General features: G+C 39.3%; 1 protein-coding gene across 3 annotated transcripts; it reads left to right on the forward strand.

The window, feature by feature from the left end:
* The first annotated feature begins 705 nt into the window (after positions 1-705).
* LOC114561511 (kynurenine--oxoglutarate transaminase 3) lies at positions 706-15,843 on the forward strand. 3 transcript variants are annotated; one of them, XM_028587569.1, is made up of 15 exons: positions 729-744; positions 2,415-2,503; positions 4,466-4,556; positions 5,281-5,342; positions 8,056-8,200; positions 8,452-8,601; positions 8,704-8,790; positions 9,797-9,919; positions 10,027-10,147; positions 11,760-11,836; positions 12,172-12,261; positions 12,366-12,552; positions 14,411-14,484; positions 14,597-14,683; positions 15,351-15,843. In XM_028587569.1, exons 3-15 carry the CDS (start codon positions 4,467-4,469, stop codon positions 15,405-15,407), a joined length of 1,350 nt encoding a protein of 449 aa, XP_028443370.1. In that variant the 5' UTR covers positions 729-744; positions 2,415-2,503; position 4,466; the 3' UTR covers positions 15,408-15,843. The 3 variants fall into 3 exon arrangements, with proteins under 3 accessions (XP_028443371.1, XP_028443370.1, XP_028443369.1); XM_028587570.1 differs by lacking the exon at positions 2,415-2,503 and having other exon boundaries at positions 706-744; XM_028587568.1 differs by lacking the exon at positions 729-744 and having other exon boundaries at positions 2,415-2,558.
* Positions 15,844-19,340: the final 3,497 nt, after the last annotated feature.

The raw sequence follows: 19,340 nt of genomic DNA on the forward strand, positions 1-19,340 counted from the left end.
CTGGACACTTTCATCAGTGAGCTAGAAATTAGTTTGAAGCTCTGCATAGGGTGCAAGCGCTCTGCCTTTTTATTACCACGAGTATGCACGTCTCTGCTGATTGGGTATCACCCGTGACACACCCACCAAACAAGAGAAAACATATCTCTAAGCCCATTGCATCACCGTTTCACATCGTTTCACATCGTTTCACATCGTTTCAGTACCGTAACAAGGAAACATGTTGTTCAATACGGAAACCATAGCAACATGGTGCACACGTTTATATACTGTCTATGGGTGCACACATTGACATATATACAATGGACCAATAGACCCCGTTGCTCTGGACGGAGACCAGTGAAGGCTATTAGAAGCACTTTTCCGGTGATCTCTTGCTTTACTGCGCAGCCTCCAACTGACAGAGACAACGTAAATGTGACGTGAGCAACGTGTCTGAAAGTTGTAAGTCTTCTGGTAGCTGTGACAAGAGAAATCTCAATCATTCCCAATCTTACAGAGACGGAGAGTGTAGTTGTATTTAAGGAGATAACATAAGCACAGGTTAATTATTGCTAACTAACATGCTAGTTAACATTAGTAATTAAACCTAAACAGCTAATGTAAGTCAAAACTGCCTGCGAGCTTCTCCTGTACTATACGGTAATTCCTCTACTGTGCGACAGTAAGTCACTTGGTTATGACACAATCGTTAGCTTATTTTTACAAAAACGTCTGCTACGGAGCTATAACATGAGGTACAAGGTAATGGAGCCTTTTATACATTGTCGTGTTTCTTTATAAATAAACAATGGACAAATATAGTCTTTAAACGCTTCAGATGTAAAGTTTTTTTTTTTTTTTTTTTTTTATGCAAAATATTTCTGTTACAATTTGTCAAAACAAATAGATTGGATTAGTCGAACACAACTCATTTCGTTACAGAACATGTTTTCATAAAAGATAAGACACATAAGAAAGTAAAAGAATAAAAAAAAGAATAAAAATAACAAAAAGGTACATAGCCAGAGTATCATACATTAAATATCAGTTAAATTAATTATAAAATTAAATCAGATAAGCATTGCATACATTTTGATGCTGATTTACCCTCTAATCCAGAAATACAATCAATATAATTTTTTAAGTCAAGTTTAAAGACATTGAAAAAAGGTTTATTTTTCATAAATTTCGATTTATGAATAAAGAATTTTCCAAGCAAAATTATTAAGTTGACTATATATTGTACAGATGAGTTGGAGTCAGAAAAGTAAAACAAGATATCAAAATTAGATAAATGTATGTTTGAGCCAAGTTGTCCATTAATGAAACCTTGTATATCATTCCACAGAGAAGAGCTATGTGAACAGCTATAGAATAAATGGTCTATTGTTTCTGTTTCCATAAAGCAAAAGCTGCATTTTTCGTCTATGGTAGGGATAAATTTAGAGATAATCTTGTTACAGGGGTAAAAACGGTGAAGAATTTTAAATGATATTTCTTTTACTTTGTTTGTAATTAAAAACCTATGTGGGTTACTCCACGTTCTATTCCAGTTAATGTTTTCATATAAGGGGGCCCATTTGTATCTGGAGGCAGAGATAGATTATGCACATAGAAGTTTTTGTATTACTTTGTTGTTGACTTTTCTGTCTAGGAAAGATAGACCATTTATAACTTGTTCTGTATATTATAAAAGTTCTGTTAAACATGTTCCCATTTAACTTCCAAAATGCTAGCATGGCAGAACGCTAACAACTAGCAGAATTACAATTGTTTTCTGCACACACGTGTCTCACTCATGGGTAGGTCTCGTAGGCTATGGGATGGTGAAGGGGTGAAGGTGTGACCTGCTCACTCTGACTCTGATTGGCTAGTACTCGTTGCCTTCGTTGGATGGATTGGTTAGGTTTAGGCATGAGGAGTGAGATTGGTTAGGGTTAGGGGAAGAATTCCAGGGCAAGCCAACCAGAGGCCTAGTAAGGCAGAGTAGGGCGGGACATTCCTTCGCCATCCTAGGAAATGTAAATTTGCATACAATTTGAGACAATGCTGCCTTCATGGTTACCACGTAGAAAGTCCTTCATAAAGGGTTATGTGAGCTGTTGTTGACTTTGTCTAAACCAAAAACTAAAAAGACGACAACCATTGTAATGCAGTGACATAATAAAATAGAGAGAATAAAATTAATGTCAGATAGGCCTGTATTTTTAAACTGATTTCCATCATCATTAACAAATGTTAAGCAAATGTTGAGAGCAAATACACACAACAACAGTAACACAAGGAAATGCCAAAAGCTAATCTGAGAAGCACTTATTGCTACCTTGCTCTCTATTAAAAAAAAAAGAATAAGCCTTTTGCTTCGTCAGTTAATGTGCATTATCCGTGTCCTACATGTAAGTATCACTAATTTCCGACAACTGTAAATGCAGCACCACTTTCCCTAGGACGTCTCTTCCTCCTGATGACAGCAGCGTACAGCAGAGCTTCACTGGAGCTCTGTTTGTTTGGTTAACGACAAGTAAGTTGTGGTTGCAGACCGGCGGTGTTTTAACTTCTATCAGTAACGTTACATGGTATGTGTTTCTTAAAGGACTGATGGCAGTTGCTTTCATCACCGTGATACAATGCAAGAGAAATCTAACTCATCAGCGAGCTCCTTTGGCAGCTATAACAAAATGTTGCTAACGTTAGCTAGAAATGGATAGCTTTATGCAGTGTGTAACGTTTTCCGGCTGTAGCTGACCATAGCACATTGTTTACTAACAACATGCATTTGTCTGTGGTTAAAAACCTACTGAGGGCAAATAACGGGGTCAATAACTTCCCCGACAGTGATATAGGCCAAGGGCTACGTAATATCTGGCTGGAAATGTCAGCTCCGGACGCAAAATTACGAATCCCACTATGGCCACGCCAAGACCCGCCCTACGAAGCAGCTCGATTGGTTGGGGTTAGGCATTTCACCTCGAGTGGTTAGGGGATTGGCCAGGGGATAGGACCTGTACATGTAAGCATGGACGCCTGGCCAATAGTAGTGTGTGAACGCTATTGAAGGGCGGGTCTTGGCGTGGCCATAGTGGGATTCGTAATATCGCGCTCCGGACAGTCCATGGTCAGGGTCAGAACACTGCTGGATTTGTGTGTTGCACACTTGCGCCATCTGCTGTTGTAGTTTTGCAGCATTAACGTTAAATCAAATTTAAACTGTGGGAAAAGCCATTCACGTTTTCCTGGAGCCCAAGGTAGCCTCGTGAGACCGTCCTGATCTCGCGAGCTCCAGTTTTCCACTCGCAGATCAGTCTGGCATCTTGAGGCAGAGAAAGTTTGGAGCCGTTAGCCAAACGACCGGGCCAATCAGCGTTGGTTTTGAGGTGGGTTAGGTGGTGATAGACAGATGGTTTATCCAATCAGCTAACCAGTATTATCAGACAGCGGTAGCCCTAATTCTGTTAGCCGCTCACTAATGCTTTTTTTCTCTTGGATCCTTCTTTTGGAATATGGTCCGGGAACCTGAAATGGTTCCTTTTTATTCCTAAAATTCTTTGTTATTATATAATTGTGGTTGTATTTTCATACGCTTCGTGGATCTGATTGGTTGATTTGGCCCGTCTATCACCAACATAGGTGATAGACAGATGGTTCATCCAATCAAATAACCAGTATTCCGCCCCTTCCCAAAAGTTCTCCAACGGAAAGTTCCCAGATGGATATGCCGAGCAAATGCGAAGCAATCCATCTGGTGGAGTCAGGTTAAGCCCAAGGTGACCTGTTCAGAAACCCTTTTTGTACTACCAGCAAGCCAACTTTACTGTCCTAAATACTAATTTATTTGTACTAAATGTAAAGATGCATTATCATTAGGCCTCATTATTAGTTTTTGTAATGTTGTAATATTCCCTATTATACGTTTCTTTGTTTTTAAACATGTACTATGTTACTTGATTTTGAGTTTAGGATTGTTTTCCTTCATTATTTGGGGTAAACAAACACCCCAACATACTGAATGATTTAAATAGGAAAACATAATTGAAGGAATATATAGTTTTTGTAAATTTTCAGTGTTAATGATTTTGCGTTTTGATCAATTTATTTCTTATATTTTCCTATGCCCTCTAATTTTTTGTAGTCAGTGTTACATTGCCAGTTTCACTCACTAAGAATGAATATGATCTTTGTTCAAACTAACCTAATGCATCAACCAATGTTCATTATGCTTTGGAAACCTGATCTTCAGTCGATTGTTATTTAAAAGTATGAAACTATTTTCTTCAAATGTATTTCCAAATGAGAAGTCACATATTGGTCAGCTCTATCCACCAAAATTAGATCTGTGCGGTGAGTTTTGTAGTAATTGTTGTCCTAAAAAGAGTGGTGCAGTGGGGGTGACAGAAGAAAACATGTACACTACCAGTTATCACAGAAGCACAAGATAAGGAAAAATCATTTTCATTGTATTTTTAACCTCTCTCTTTTTGTGCAGCATGAACATAGCACGACAAGTCCTGAATTGCTCCAAGTTTGCATGTCATTCATCTACGATAAACTGCAGGAGGAGGTTTTGTACTTCACAGGTAAGTGAAGTCCACTTTAAAACTTTGCATTTAGCTATACTGTGTAATATTAGGTTGGTGATAATCTATTTGGCAAACTTACCATCAATTAGACACTGTTAAAAAAGGTCTAGGTACTTGGATGGAGAGGTGCATATGAGTTGTTTTTAACTATTCTGACTTTAAAAGCTCAGTGTATTAACGCCAATGCAGTCTGTATACACAATGTTCCACTTCCGGGATTGCTCTGGTGCCACCAGAAATTGCGCCGGATGTCCCTCTTTTCGGCCGGATGTCCGTTACCTTGGGCTTTCTTTGTGTTGCAATTCTAAACTCCGGTGGATTTATGAGGACTATGGTTAACTGCTCCTCAGATCTCTGCAGGGTAAATCCAGACAGCTAGCTAGACTATCTGTCCAATCTGAGTTTTCTGTTGTACGACTAAAACAACCTTTGAACGTACACATGTTCCACCAAAACGAGGATCTGGCAATGCGAAACTAACGGCAGTGCAGTGAGGGTATAGTGCGGCTGGATAATGCGTTCAATTTATGCACAGACATGCTCACAACAGTTACAAAACCACTGACCAAAGTCCTGGTTTGTTAATGTACAGTACCAAAGTGAGTGGTGGATTATTTTACTTCTATCACACAGCTTGTTGGACAAGCTAGTAAGTAGTAGGTATTGCAACATTTAAAATTATGTTAATTCAGGCGTAATGTATCTTGGTTTTGTGTTGCAGTATATAATGACATCCCGGCACACACACACCAAAAGAATCCAGGGACTGGACAAGAATGTCTGGTAAGTTAAAGAATACTACTAAAACTACTACACTACTGCGTCTTATACTATGTCTCATTCCCTCACTTTATCATAATGTACATATTATATAGATATTGCGATTATGATATATTTTTTTGCTACATATTGCACCTTCTACGATCATGTTAAATAAAGTAATTAAAAATGAATGAAAGATCCGCGGAAAATACGACTCTTCTGTAAATAGTCTGTGATATGTAACATTATTCCAGCATTTACCTTGTGAAAAAAAAGGTAAATAAAATAATGAAGAGGAATAAAAAACGTTAAATCAAATGTTACACCAAACATTCAACTAAATATTTCACATTGGATTAATTGCGGTCTTCACGATTAGCTAATCGCATTCTTTCAAATCCCAATTTTGATTTGAAAACAATTAATCGATCAGGCCTAATTACAGTAATACAGACAAACACTTGTCGAGTTTCATTACTTAACCATATCAGTCTGGTGTACACTGTCTACATAGACCTGTTGGCTCTGCTGCTGTTAATCACACTACTTCACGTCACTTTATCATTTCATTTGTCTCCAAATACTCTTGTATTGTTTCTATTTTAGTTTTTGTACCTCTTAATATTTATGTCTGTCACTTTCTATACCTATCTGTATGTATTTCTATTGTTTCTATTGTACTGCTGCAACAACCAAATTTCCCCGCTGGGCATTAATATAGGTGTTTTCTCTTATCTTAGAATACAACGTTTTTTCTTTGTACGGCAGAGCAGGAGAGGAGTTCTGTTTACAGAACTCTGATCAGGTTCCCATTTTACACCATACTGTTATCACATATAAGCCAGACAGTTTTCTGATGTTAGACAAGAGCAACGTAAGTCCAGCAAGTAGGGTGTGGAATACAGTGTGGAAAACCCTATATTCTTTGAGCTATTTCATTTTAATTTGATTCACATCATTTACACAATTAAGAGGAAGTGGGGGGTTTTTACAAAATAATCTTTGCAACTTCTGTGTAGGCCTACGTGTATTGTAAGCCTCACTTATTGCTTATTTTCTACTGGATTGGGTTGGAAGTTGTACTGTTCATCCAAATAATTAGGATAATGGATAACTAATAATGGATAATTTGCAACATGCATTCATGTTAATACATTAGTTGTTGCTGAATGTTTTACATAACTAGTGTAGTGCAGTGCATTGCTTGGCCTGTTGTATTGCTGCTTGCAGCTTTCTCCAGAATCATTGTACCTCTAAATAACATACATAAGGCCTCCAAAGCACTTGAAGGCAGGGTTGATAATGTTAAAAAGCTAGCAAGTAGCATCTGTTCGGGGCTCTGTCTAACTCCTCCCTCCTGCCCCCGGTGCTCTGACCCACACACAGACTTAGACGAGCACCACTGCGTCGCTGCTTCAGAGCAGAGCGGAGAAAGGTCACTGCGAGGCAGTGATTGGTAAAAACCAATGAAATGGTGGCCGTTTTTACAGGATTACAGCAGCTACAGATGAAGGATCTTTTTTTGCTCCTTTTTCAGAGTCCATACGTGATTTGTTGTTGTTACCATTTCGAACCACATATAAAAAAGTGCATATTGGAAATAGTTGCTAACCCTGCCTTTATGCAACCCAACTGTATACTACTGAATTACTGTGTACTTCTTCAGAGGAAAACATTGTATTTACTACATTTACCTGACAGAGAAATGTTACTGTTTACTTTGCAGATTTAGATTTTACTCAAAAAAAAACGTTAATTAAGATATGATGCATTATAATTCATTAAACTATTCCACCTTTATATTACAGTTAAAAGCTCCACCTTGAACATATGTCAAGTCAATTTAAGTACATTGTGCTGATAATGCCTCTCATTCACACTTCACTTTAAGTAAACCACTGCCAATACCAACTTTCAGAGAGAGAGGGTAAAAAATAAAGCAAGGCCCCCGAAATCAATATATTATTTTATTGAACATTTCAGTTAATCTAGTCTTGCGGAAACAAATAAATTTGTTATTTTAGCCAACCTGATTTCACATAAGATTTTATCTGATATATCTGATGTATCTTATCATTATCGAATGAATAAACAACAACACACTTGTTCAACTGTCTTTAGCAGTTTAGATAACTACTGTTATTACAGACACGTGAACGAATCACAGACACTTGCCTCGTTCATGGACTTCAGTGTCAGTGGTTCATTCATTCAGCAACTACTATTGATCTACATGAATACGTGTTGCAAATTATCCTTCGGGTTTATTGGATGTTCAGTAAAAATTTCAATCCAGTGAAAAATGAGCAATTGGTGAGGCTTACAATACACGCACGTAAGAATCAGACAAATAATTAAAGGGCCAAACCAAAAAAAGAAATCACGGCTAAAAAAGCATTTTGTAGTAGAGCTATAGGATTTTTTTTTAAGGTCACATGAATCTGAGAGGAGTTTTTACTCAAATCTTCTTCTCTCAAGAAAATCCAGGACATGAACTGGGAAGGTCTAGGTGAGACTGTATGGAAAACACACATATTGTTGGCTGTGCTTGTAACAATTTTTAGTCAGTGCTGACATCAAACCATAGCGATAGGTTTGGGTGAGAGACTTCAGTTTATAGTTTCAAAGATACTATATATGTGGCTATTTTTTACTAGAAATTTGTTCTATTTAGTTAGAATTTTTTTTGGATCTCTAGTCTGTTCAATAATGGCTTATTTCGTTGTCAATTCAGGGTGGTGTTTACGTCAGTGGCAGCAGATCCATCCATTGTTAACTTGGGCCAAGGCTATCCAGACATCCCTCCACCTTCTTACGTCAAGGAAGCACTAGCAGAGGCTGCATCAGTGGACAGGATGAACCAGTACACCAGGGGCTTTGTAAGACCGATAAACTAACTATAACCACTCACTCATGGTCACTCACTACAACAAAAATCAAATTGTTTTTGGAACCTGGGTATTTAACATTTCTTATAAATGTAATTGTAAAGGAAAAGTGTTGCTGAGGGACTGGAGACCCAATTTGATACTTTCGATTTCACCTCTAAATGCTAATTTGTGATTTGGGGAATTGATAATTGTAATAACACTATGTTGTTTGAATAATTGGTCTTCTGTTGATTTGCAAGGGTCATCCATCTTTGGTGAAGGCCCTTTCTCAGGTTTATGGGAAGGTCCATGGGTGCCAGATTGACCCCTTCAAAGAAATCCTGGTCACAGTAGGAGGTTATGGTTCCTTATTCAGCACCATGCAAGGACTGGTGGAAGAGGGAGATGAGGTGAGGTCATAGTTTATGGTCATAGACATTCATATATACATTCATAACCATGCTCCCAGTACATACAGTATATTAGTAATTGCGTAATGTTTCTTTCTCCAGGTCATCATAATAGAACCTTTCTTCGATTGTTATGTACCAATGGTGCGCATGGCAGGGGCCAAGCCTGTGTTGATACCGTTACGCCTTGTAAGTTACACCTAAAGCTACTGATGTTTGTCATACATGCATACCTGCAAACTTGTCGCTTTTTGGCAAAAATCGCCGTTTTGAATGGGAAAATGTCATCCATGTGAATCGTGTAGATCCGAAGAGTTTTTATTTTGTGGGGGGTCCGAGACCAGATGCTAATACGGCCATTAATGCTTATCGACCAGACCGAATAGCAACGCGTAGGGGGGTGATGTGTCACCTTTTTCAGCCCTTCTGCGTTATACATGTTTCATGTATCATCACTGTCGGGTAAAAACCTTATATGTCTAATTTGAATACATTTTATTTAGCTTACAGGATTCAAAATGAACTTTTTTTCATCCACCAGCCAAATGGCTAGTGCTTGTTCAAATTTTACCAGCCACTCAATAGATTACCATTGGTTTTTTTGGCTTGTGAGTGAAGCAAATCTACCAGCCACAAGTAGTCCATATCGATGACGTTTTATTTCATTTCGCCGGATGTCTGCTACCTTCCGCTTTCTTTGTGTCGGCATTCTAAACTCCGGTCTATTTATGAGGTTAACTGCTCCTTAGATCTCTGCAGGGTAAATCCAGACAGCTAGCTAGACTATCTGTCCAATCTGAGTTTTCTGTTGCACGACTAAAACAACTTTTGAATGTACACATGTTCCACCAAAACAAGTTCCTTACTAAGGCTATTTTGCAGCGGCACCGTTGCTTCGTCCGGTGCTTAGAGCCACCCAAGATGATTGTGATTGGTTTAAAGAAATGCCAATAAACCAGAGCACGTTTTTCTTTCTCCGCAGATATGTGGAGGAAGGTCTGGCAATGCAAAACTAATGTCCAAGTGACCAATAGCAATGATTTTATGAAAAAAAAAATGTAATGACAGAATATGGAGATGCAAGGTTCTTGCCCGACAGCGATGATATACAGTATGTATTTTATCTGCTGCACTTCTTAAGTATGTTGGCAGATATTAGGAGTCATGACACAAAACGTCTTCTGCAAAAATTTAGAAGTCTGGAAATAAGACCATCACAAGTGCAGACTGGTTTCTCGACCCAGATGAGCTTTCCAGTAAATTCAACTCTAAGACAAAGGCCATCATCATCAACACACCCAACAATCCCATTGGGAAGGTAAGTCACAGTCACATATATCACAGTCATCACTCATTATGTTGCTTGCTGACTTGACATGACCGGAAGAACCAGTGCTTTCAGTGGTTCCTGTCCTCTTCCTGCAGGTTTTCACCAGAGATGAGCTGCAGATGATCGCCGACCTCTGTATTAAACATGACACTCTGTGCTTCAGTGATGAGGTTTATGAGTGGCTCGTCTACAGGGGACACCAACACATCAAAATTGGTAAATTTTCAGCTCAACATACCTACATGTTTTCATCCACAAGTTTTTTTGTGACTGAAGTAAAATCGAATGAAATATGTTTTATGGAAACGGTAAAAGTCAAATGATTTTCATGAATATGGACACAAAGTTTGTACGTTCGATCTATTTGGATTTTCTCTTAATCGATAAACGGCGAGTTAAACCCTGATGGAAACGTCATTTGCTGAATAAATAATGAATTGTGATTACGTTTTAGGTCATTTTATGGTTGCAACCCACCATAAAATAGTGTTGTTTTTTTATTAGAGCCTGATATGTTCAGCTGGCACATTAGAGGCGCCATGATAAGATATCATCACGATACTTGTGTCACAATATGATATTAATTTAATTTTAAACCTATTGTGGTATACAGCGATATATTGCAATTTATTACCTTTTTTTTCAACTTCAAATTATCTCCCCAAAGAAAAACTAACCCTCAACATCTGTTTTATTAGCTGACCTCACCAGAAAAAAACTCAACTGCACCATCTAGTGGACTGAAAAAGGAATAGATTATTTTATTCTAGTACCAAAAAGATAAATTCTAATGTGCAATTTATATTACTAGTGCAGTGCACGTTGAAAATGTGCCTGTTTGGAACAGGCCGATTGCTTGGCCTGTGGTATTGTGCTCTTTGGATGCTTTTATATAGACCTTAGTGGTCCCCTAATACTATATCTGAAGTCGCTTTCCCGAAATTCAGCCTTGGTGCAGAATTACAGACACTAGAGCCAGTCCCACAATGAGCTTTCCTTAGGATGTGCCATTTTTGTGTCTCTAGCTATTGAGGAGGAGAGAGGGCGGGGCAAGGTGGAGGATGTGGGTGTGTGGCCTTGACCAACTGCCACTTTTCTCGTTTGAAAGCCATGATGTCTCTCTCTCATGGGTGGGCCAAATTCTCTGGGCGGGCAAAGCAGAGAAAGGGGAGGTAACCTTGCTCCTTATGACCTCATAAGGAGCAAGATTCCAGATCGGCCCATCTGAGCTTTCATTTTCTCAAAGGCAGAGCAGGATACCCAGGGCTCGGTTTACACCTATCTTCATTTCAAGCCAATTGGGGACCATAGGCAGGCTGTGGGAACGCATATTAATGTTAAAAAAACCTCATAAAGTGAAATCTTCATGCCATGGGACCTGTATTGATTTTTTTTCCCTCACTCCTACAAACTCCACTAAGTTCAGTTGTTAACCAGACACGTTAACACAGTTTATTTAAGAGTTTACCAGTGACTGCTGTCTCATACTTGACTGCAAATAGTGATTGCCTCTTTCATTTATTAGACTCAACACATGCATTAACCTTAATTCTGTAAGCCAGTTCTCTGTGTTTCCATCGCATGGAAATGATTTCATTATTATATTGTAGTTATACATACTAGTTTGATTCCTTCCCTCAGGAGCATTTATACTATTTGTACACACCAGCCCAGTGTTTCAGAAAACGTATTTTTTTCGTCATGAAATTATGTTCTTAATATTGAATGTTAAAAAAATTGTCGTCACTGTCCTTAAAAGATGAAATATTCTAACCTTGTCCTCAATTTCAATTTCCTGAAGTTTTGATGTAGTTTTCTTTCTCTACAGCCACTCTGCCTGGAATGTGGGATAGGACAATCACTATCGGCAGTGCAGGGAAAACATTTAGTGTTACTGGATGGAAGGTAAGAAATTTGTGGATTTAGAACACAACTTTTTATGTTCAACTTGTCATCATGTCGTTAAAATGTGTCTCCTCTCTTAAGAAGCTTGTGCGGGGGAGAGACGTGCATGATGGGCTTATGGTTTTGTTATTTGTACATGTTTATTTTGGTTTGTCGTTTGTCTATTTTGTTGTATGGTCTGGCATATGGTAGTTACTGTGTCATCTTTTCTTGCTTTGTGCCTGGGTGGGTGGTGATAATGGAAGGGAGGGGGGATTTGTTCATGTTGCGAGTTGTATGCTTTGTAAAAAAAAAAAAAAAAAAAAAAAAAATCACACAAAAATTGTGTCTCCTAGCTTGGTTGGTCTATAGGACCTGAGCACTTGATAAAGCATCTTCAGACCGTCATGCAGAATACTCTGTACACCTGCCCGACACCTTTACAGGCAAGTTTGCACAGCTCTTGCACAATATGTTCTTTGAAACTCAAAGGATCATTTTAATTCTATGTTTTTGTCTGAAACTTCTAGCTCTCAGTTTCTCTTCTCAGGAGGCTGTGGCGCAAGGTTTGATGCGGAACTTTGAGCTGATGGATCAGCCCGAGTGCTACTTCTCCTCCCTGGCAGAAGAACTTGAGGGCAAGAGGGACCGTATGGCTGCCATCCTGCAAGAGGCTGGTATGACTCCCGTCATCCCGGAGGGAGGCTACTTCATGCTCGCGGATGTCACATCTCTCAGTGAGTTACTGAATATTTGAACTGACATCATTAGCACATTTACACTGCTGTTGCTTGCAAGTCGAGTGGAGAAGTGGAGAGTTTTCATGTTGGTGTTATGTGCTTCATAGAAATGAACTGACTAGTTGATCCAAGAAGTGCAATGGAAGCTTGAGCCCACAGAATGAAGAAATAACTTGTAAAAGTTGTCATTGTGTTGGAAGAGTTACTGGACTTTTAAAGCACAATAGATCAGTTAATGCAAAAGAAGTCACTCTGCAGTTATGTAGAAAGGTTTTTGCCTTCAATCCAAAATTTTATTTACACTTAAAACATCTGTTTGCGTCAATGTTGGAGTTAAAGAATGTTTTTTTTTCAATTTGTGCAGTAGGAAATAGCTGGCAGTTGTAAGTAAATAAATAGTTAAAGGTCCCATGACATGGTGCTCTTTGGATGCTTTTATACAGGCCTTAGTGGTCCCCTAATACTGTATCTGAAGTCTCTTTTATATAGACCTTAGTGGTCCCCTAATACTGAATCTGAAGTCTCTTTCCAGAAATTCAGCCTTGGTGCAGAATTACAGCCACTAGAGCCAGTCCTACAATGAGCAATGAGTATGTGCCATTTCTGTGTCTGTAGCTGTTGAGGAGAAGAGGGGGCGGGGGCAAGGTGGAGGGTGGGTGTGTGGCCTTGACCAACTGTCACTTTGCTCGTTTGAAAGCCATGATGTCTCTCTCTCATGGGTGGGCCAAATTCTCTGGGCGGGCAAAGCAGAGAAAGGGGAGGTAACCTTGCTCCTTATGACCTCATAAGGAGCAAGATTCCAGATTGGCCCATCTGAGCTTTCATTTTCTCAAAGGCAGAGCAGGATACCCAGTGCTCTGTTTACACCTATCACCATTTCTATTCACTGGGGGACCATAGGCAGGCTGGGGGAATGCATATTAATGTTAAAAAACCTTATAAAGTGAAATTTTCATGCCATAGGACCTTTAATAATAAAAACAGTTAAAGGTCCAATGTGTAGGAATTTCTCCCATCTAACGTTGAGGTCATATATCGCAATCAACTCCCTCACACCACACTGTTCAAAGTACATATTACAGCTACGGTAGCCTTCATGCTTCAAAAAGCCGGTCTCTTGCTCTTTTCAATATCCTTTTTCTTTTTCTGGGCGAAGAAGAAGACTCCTGTTCCTGAAATTAGTATTTTGAATACGTGTGGTCCTCCATGTTTCCTTCTTCAAACTCGCCGGGGCCGGGAAGCTACGATACCCATTAGCAGCATTAGCAGCACCTGTGAGTTTATCATGTGACAGCGAAAACGTGAAAGGCGGAGCAGTATGTCCTGTATGTCCCTTACCGGCTAACGTATTTCAAGATGGCGCATGAATATGGAGCGTCTACCCCAGTTCATGCGAATGCAAATGTTAAATTTCAAGCCAAAAGGAATACTTGGAATTGACGGTGGTGGTAAATATTCATGAAAAAGGACAAGTTTGTGAACGGGCAACACAGATTTTGATAATGAACAACTAAACACGTTACACACTGGGCCTTTAAGGAATTAATATTTTTTGTATTATTTACTCAATGATTGACATTCATCAAAGTTCAGACTCAGAAGTTTTGCAGAAAAAAGAAAATAGTATTTTTCTAACCGGTTTGAAATGTAATAGCTTTTAATTCATTACTTAATATTTAAAAAGTAAAAACTCTTTACATTGCCTCATGCTGATGAAAATGGGAGAAGACAAAACCTTTGATACAATTTGAAACTTCATAAATCCTGGTATTTTAGCAGTTTGGTGGTGGGTCAGCAGTCTGTTGGACCCCGACCCTGCTGCTGAGTATTTATCTCTGCTGTGTGTCTACCGTAGATCAGGACCTGTCACATATGGTCGGGGATGAAGCCTACGACTACAAGTTTGTGCAGTGGATGATTAAAGAAAAGGTACATCCGCTGAGTTCATTCGGTTTATAATATATAGTACTAAATTCTAATTCACATGCACTCACACGGCAGCCATTGTTTTAATGGCCGTTCTTAATAATATTTGATACAGAAATTGGCAGCCATTCCAGTCACAGCATTTGTTGGAGATGAGTCCAAGAAGCAGTTTGAGAAATATATTCGCCTTTGCTTCATAAAGGTAAATACAATTTTTTTTTGTTACAAACCAAAAAACACACCACACCCAAAATGATCTAGAGAAGACTTACAGTACAGGCCAAAAGTTTGGACACACCTTCTCAGTCAATGTGTTTCTTTATTTTCATGACTATTTACATTATAGATTTTCACTGAAGGCATCAAAACTATGAAGGAACACATATGGAATTATGTACTACAAAAAAGTGTGAAATAACTGAAAACATGTCTTATATTTTAGATTCCTCAAAGTAGCCACTCTTTGCTTTTTTGGTAGCGCTGCAAACCCTTAGTGTTCTCTCAATGAGCTTCATGAGGTAGTCACCTGAAATGGTTTTCACTTCACAGGTGTCCTTTGTCAGGGTTAATTAGTGGAATTTTTTCCCTTATTAATAAAAAAAAAGCAAAGGTGGCTACTTTGAAGAATCTAAAATATAAGACATGTTTTCAGTTATTTCACACTTTTTTGTTAAGTACATAATTCCATATGTGTTCATTCATAGTTTTGATGCCTTCGGTGAGAATCTACAATGTAAATAGTCATGAAAATAAAAAGGAAACGCATTGAATGAGAAAGTGTGTCCAAACTTTTGGCCTGTACTGTTGGCACTTTTCTAAGGTGAAAAACACAATATTTACATAACCTTCAATTGTCTTTGTCTTAACAGCAAGACAGTACTCTAGACGCAGCAGAGACCATCCTGAAAAACTGGAAGAAGATGTAATGGGATGCAGTGTCTGAAGAGTTGAGCGCGATTTCAGGGAGGAGCAACAATTCTGCGGTCCAACTGAGGGAATGGGATTTTGTTTTTTGGAAGAATATTTTTTTGGGCATTTTAGATCTTTATTATATAGGACAGCTGAAGATGTAAAATGGGATAGGGAGGGGGAATCACGTGCAGCAAAGGGCTGCAGGTCGGAGCTGAACCTGCGGCCACTGCGACAAGGACTGAGCCTTTGTACATGGGGCGCACGCTCTACCAGGTGAGCTATCCAGGCGCCCCAAGGGAATGGGATTTGACTGTAAAATTGCACATTAGAAACCGGTAAAATGTAGGTGATCAGCTGCCGATTGTTATCAGCCCGATTTTCAGTATGTGATCGGGAGTTCGGCAATAATGCTTAGCATTTTTTTTATGTAGATTGGTGCGCCTAATGTGGAACCAAAGTTGACAAGCACACGTTCCGCCCAGACAATTACATTAGCCATTTGCCGTTAGCAACATGTTCTAACGGTGCATTCTTTTTGTCCACCGAAGTCAATTTACGAGTCGTTTTCCGGAGTTACAAACCGGAAGTTGCAAAAAGTACGCCACCGAGGTCGTATATACGACTCGTCAAGTCGTCTGAACTCAGAGGACCCCGAGTTCACTTTCCAAGATGGCTACGTCGTACATCACACGTAGTAAACATTGTGGTTTTCTACAATTTTAGGCACTTTTTTCTTTGTTGTAACCAAATGAAGAAGTCGTACACATAGCACTGTATACTGCTACCTATAGGCATGTCGCTACAGTCTTATTAAGAGTTAAAATACCACCTGATTAGTTATTTTGTAGCTTGTGCAGCTGAAATTGGCTAGAAACGCTCAGTTGCTATATGACAACAATGGCTTTAAGCCGGGTCTTGAGCAGAAAGCAGAGCAGTAGCCTAACGTTAACGTTAATCAAAACGTAATTTTCATGTATCAAACTGTGAAATATATTTGTGTAATATGTCAATAACTGGGTGAATAGAATCATCAATGTTACTAAAAATGTTACAAAAATCCATCTTTTCTCCGACTCGTAGTATTGTGTGACAAAAAGAACGCAACAACACGCGGTTTTCGTTTTTCAACATGGATGTGATGTCACACTCGAGCTACTAGTCGCGATTACAAGACAAAAAGAACACACCATAAGGTTAGCACAGCAAGAGGATTGCCGAGCTAGTCGGTCCCACTATGACAGGTGAAACGGCGGAGCTGGAAGACCTGGCTGCGGGTTCCTGGTCAGATGACGACGCCGCCGTGTTTGCGGCGCCACACTGTTGTAGTGAACGGAAACACATCCAACACACTAATGCACATTGAACTCGATCACCAAGACGTGCCGATCATGAAAAAAAAAACACACTGGAGCCCAACTCCTTAGTCCTGCTGCTTTCAAGCAGCCTTTGACACAAAAGCAAAGAGGGTGAAAGAAATTTTTAAGCAATTTGCATTCAAATTTAAGTACACAACAAAGTAATAAGGCACTTGAAGATAGGGGTTGGTGGTATGGCAAAGATATATGATTTTTTTTCAGGCATGATCACGATCTACCATCTCAGCACAACTCTTTTTTTTTTTTTTGAGTAGTTCAGTAATTATTTTCCCAATTACTGAATAGTAAAACCACACTAATATCCTTATTTTAAACTATCTATAGCCCTACAAAGTAACAAGGTAAAATACCACACCAAATTCTGTTCTTATATTCAGTGCTCACTTTAAAGGAACACGTCGACTTATTGGGAATTTATCTTATTCACCGTAACCCCCAGAGTTAGACAAGTCCATACATACGTAACGTGCTGTAGCGTGCTGTAGCGTGCTGTAACGCTGTCTGACGGTTCCAGCATTAGCTTAGCCCAGCACAGATCCTGCAGGTAACTGGTTCCAACTAGCCTACTACTCCGAATTGTGACAAAAGTGACAAAATAACACCAACATTTTCCTATTTCAATGTTGTGATTTGTAGAGTCACAGCGTGTACAAAAAACCACGTAACATGAGACACAGCCATCTTCTAACAGTAAACAAACCGGGAACTATATTCTCAGACAGGCTTGCAGCGAGCATATCACTCCGCCCAAGTACTATATTCTTCCGCCTGAGAATATAGTTCCAGGTTTGTTTACAGTTAGAAGACGGCTGTGTCTCATGTTACGTTGTTTTTTGTACACGCTGTCACTCTACAAATCACAACATGTAAATAGGAACATGTTGGTGTTATTTTGTCACTTATTCGGAGCAGTAGGATTACTGGAACCATTCACCTGCAGGATCTGTGCTGGCCTGATGCCGCTGGAGACGTCAGACAGCCTTACAGCACGCACTGAGATGAGAAGGGTATGTATTGACTTGTCTAACTGTGGGGGTTACGGTGAATAGGCTAAATTCCCAATAAGTCGGTGTGTTCCTTTAAAGCCTCCGGCGATGGAACATAAATGTATGAAAATCCGTTTTATTTAATTCTCTCATCTCCACCTCTCACCTGAGACACATGTTTGCAGCCTGCTGTTCAGCGCGGCTGCTAGCTCGCGTGAAATACTCTCTTTTCTCTCTGTCTTTTTTTAAAGGAGCCAGGAAGCCGACGGTAAAGCCTAACTTTACTTTCAATTATATCAAACGAGGAGAAATGTTCTCTTTTAAAATGGTCATAAATCGATACTAGAGTAGCCTACTTCCTTGTTTACTGCTGCACCTGCAATGAAGGAAATCCAGAGTAGAAAAGAGCATCTGGCTCCATAAAATCATCTGTTGAGTGTTTGACTGTTATTTATTTATTTATGCTTTAGAGTGTCAATTCTAAAATGTGCATTATTTCTCTCTCTTCCCTCGCCCAAGCTCGCAGTGCAAATCTCTGCTGGGTGCAGAGATCCTACTGTACTATAGTCATGTTTCCATCTAATTGTTAAGCGAATTTTAAGCAAACTTATAAAATGTTGCAAAAAACAAAATGTGAATTAGAAGTGTTTCCATCAACTGGTTTAGAGCGTATAAACTAGTCTAGGCAAAGCGTAGTTTCGTCACAAGTTGACATTACGCAAGGTTGTAGATTGCTAAATCAAAGAGTTTAGAAGCTAAGTTCTTTGGCTATTCAAGCTGTTGAACCAATTCGTCAATATACCTGACGTGGCTGAGAAACAGGCTATAGCGCACCGCAACTCCACTACGCACCTTCTTCCATAAGTGTACGTCGCACTGGATGGGACTCATTTCCCGATCCTTCCCCCATCCGATGGATACCGGAACTATAGTCTTATTCAGCAAAGCGGTTTCCATCTCCCATTTTGCGCATCAACTCTTTTTCAAAAAAGGCAAAAACCACCTCAAGCGAGTGTAGAAAACGTTTTTGCGAATTTGAGGAATTTCTTTCGAATTTTGCCATTTCCTTCAACATTTTCTAATGCGATACTTCAAAATGCACATAAAAATACGTTGATGGAAACCCCACTAATGAAGAATTCAAGTAGCTACAATTAACGCTAGTTCTGGTGGTGTACAGCCGTTAATATAACACATCAATGTGTACAGCTGGACTGGAGTAGTCGACAACGTTAGCCATTTACTAAATATGACATGTAAAATGCCCTGCCCATTTCCACCACGTAAGGTAATTGTTATGCATTGCTCCCTGGTTGTGCCATAGGTGCTATCTGAAATTGCCTTGACCAGGGATCAACCCGCGTTGACTGGCTTGGTTTGAATTGCCAAAATGAGGGTTGAATACATGTCAGATAAACCTGGTCCAAACCTGGTCATTGGTTTGAAAGAGGTACAAGGTCATCATATTACAATACATTATTCTAACATATAATTATAATACGATATAGGAATGTTCAGAATAGGTATTTAGTAAAAGTCAGGGCAACAGGGAAACAACAACTAAATAATTAAAACATTTTACCCC

The sequence above is a fragment of the Perca flavescens genome, chromosome 9 (genome assembly GCF_004354835.1).
Source record: "Perca flavescens isolate YP-PL-M2 chromosome 9, PFLA_1.0, whole genome shotgun sequence".
NCBI lineage: Eukaryota > Metazoa > Chordata > Actinopteri > Perciformes > Percidae > Perca > Perca flavescens.

Bases quoted from the DNA above. Each gene is read 5' to 3' on its own strand.
- LOC114561511 (XM_028587570.1), top strand. From the start codon at position 4,467: ATGAACATAGCACGACAAGTCCTGAATTGCTCCAAGTTTGCATGTCAT. The intron at 4,557-5,280 runs GTAAGTGAAGTC...TTTGTGTTGCAG, and splicing joins GGAGGTTTTGTACTTCACAG to TATATAATGACATCCCGGCA. The intron at 5,343-8,055 runs GTAAGTTAAAGA...TTGTCAATTCAG, and splicing joins GGACTGGACAAGAATGTCTG to GGTGGTGTTTACGTCAGTGG.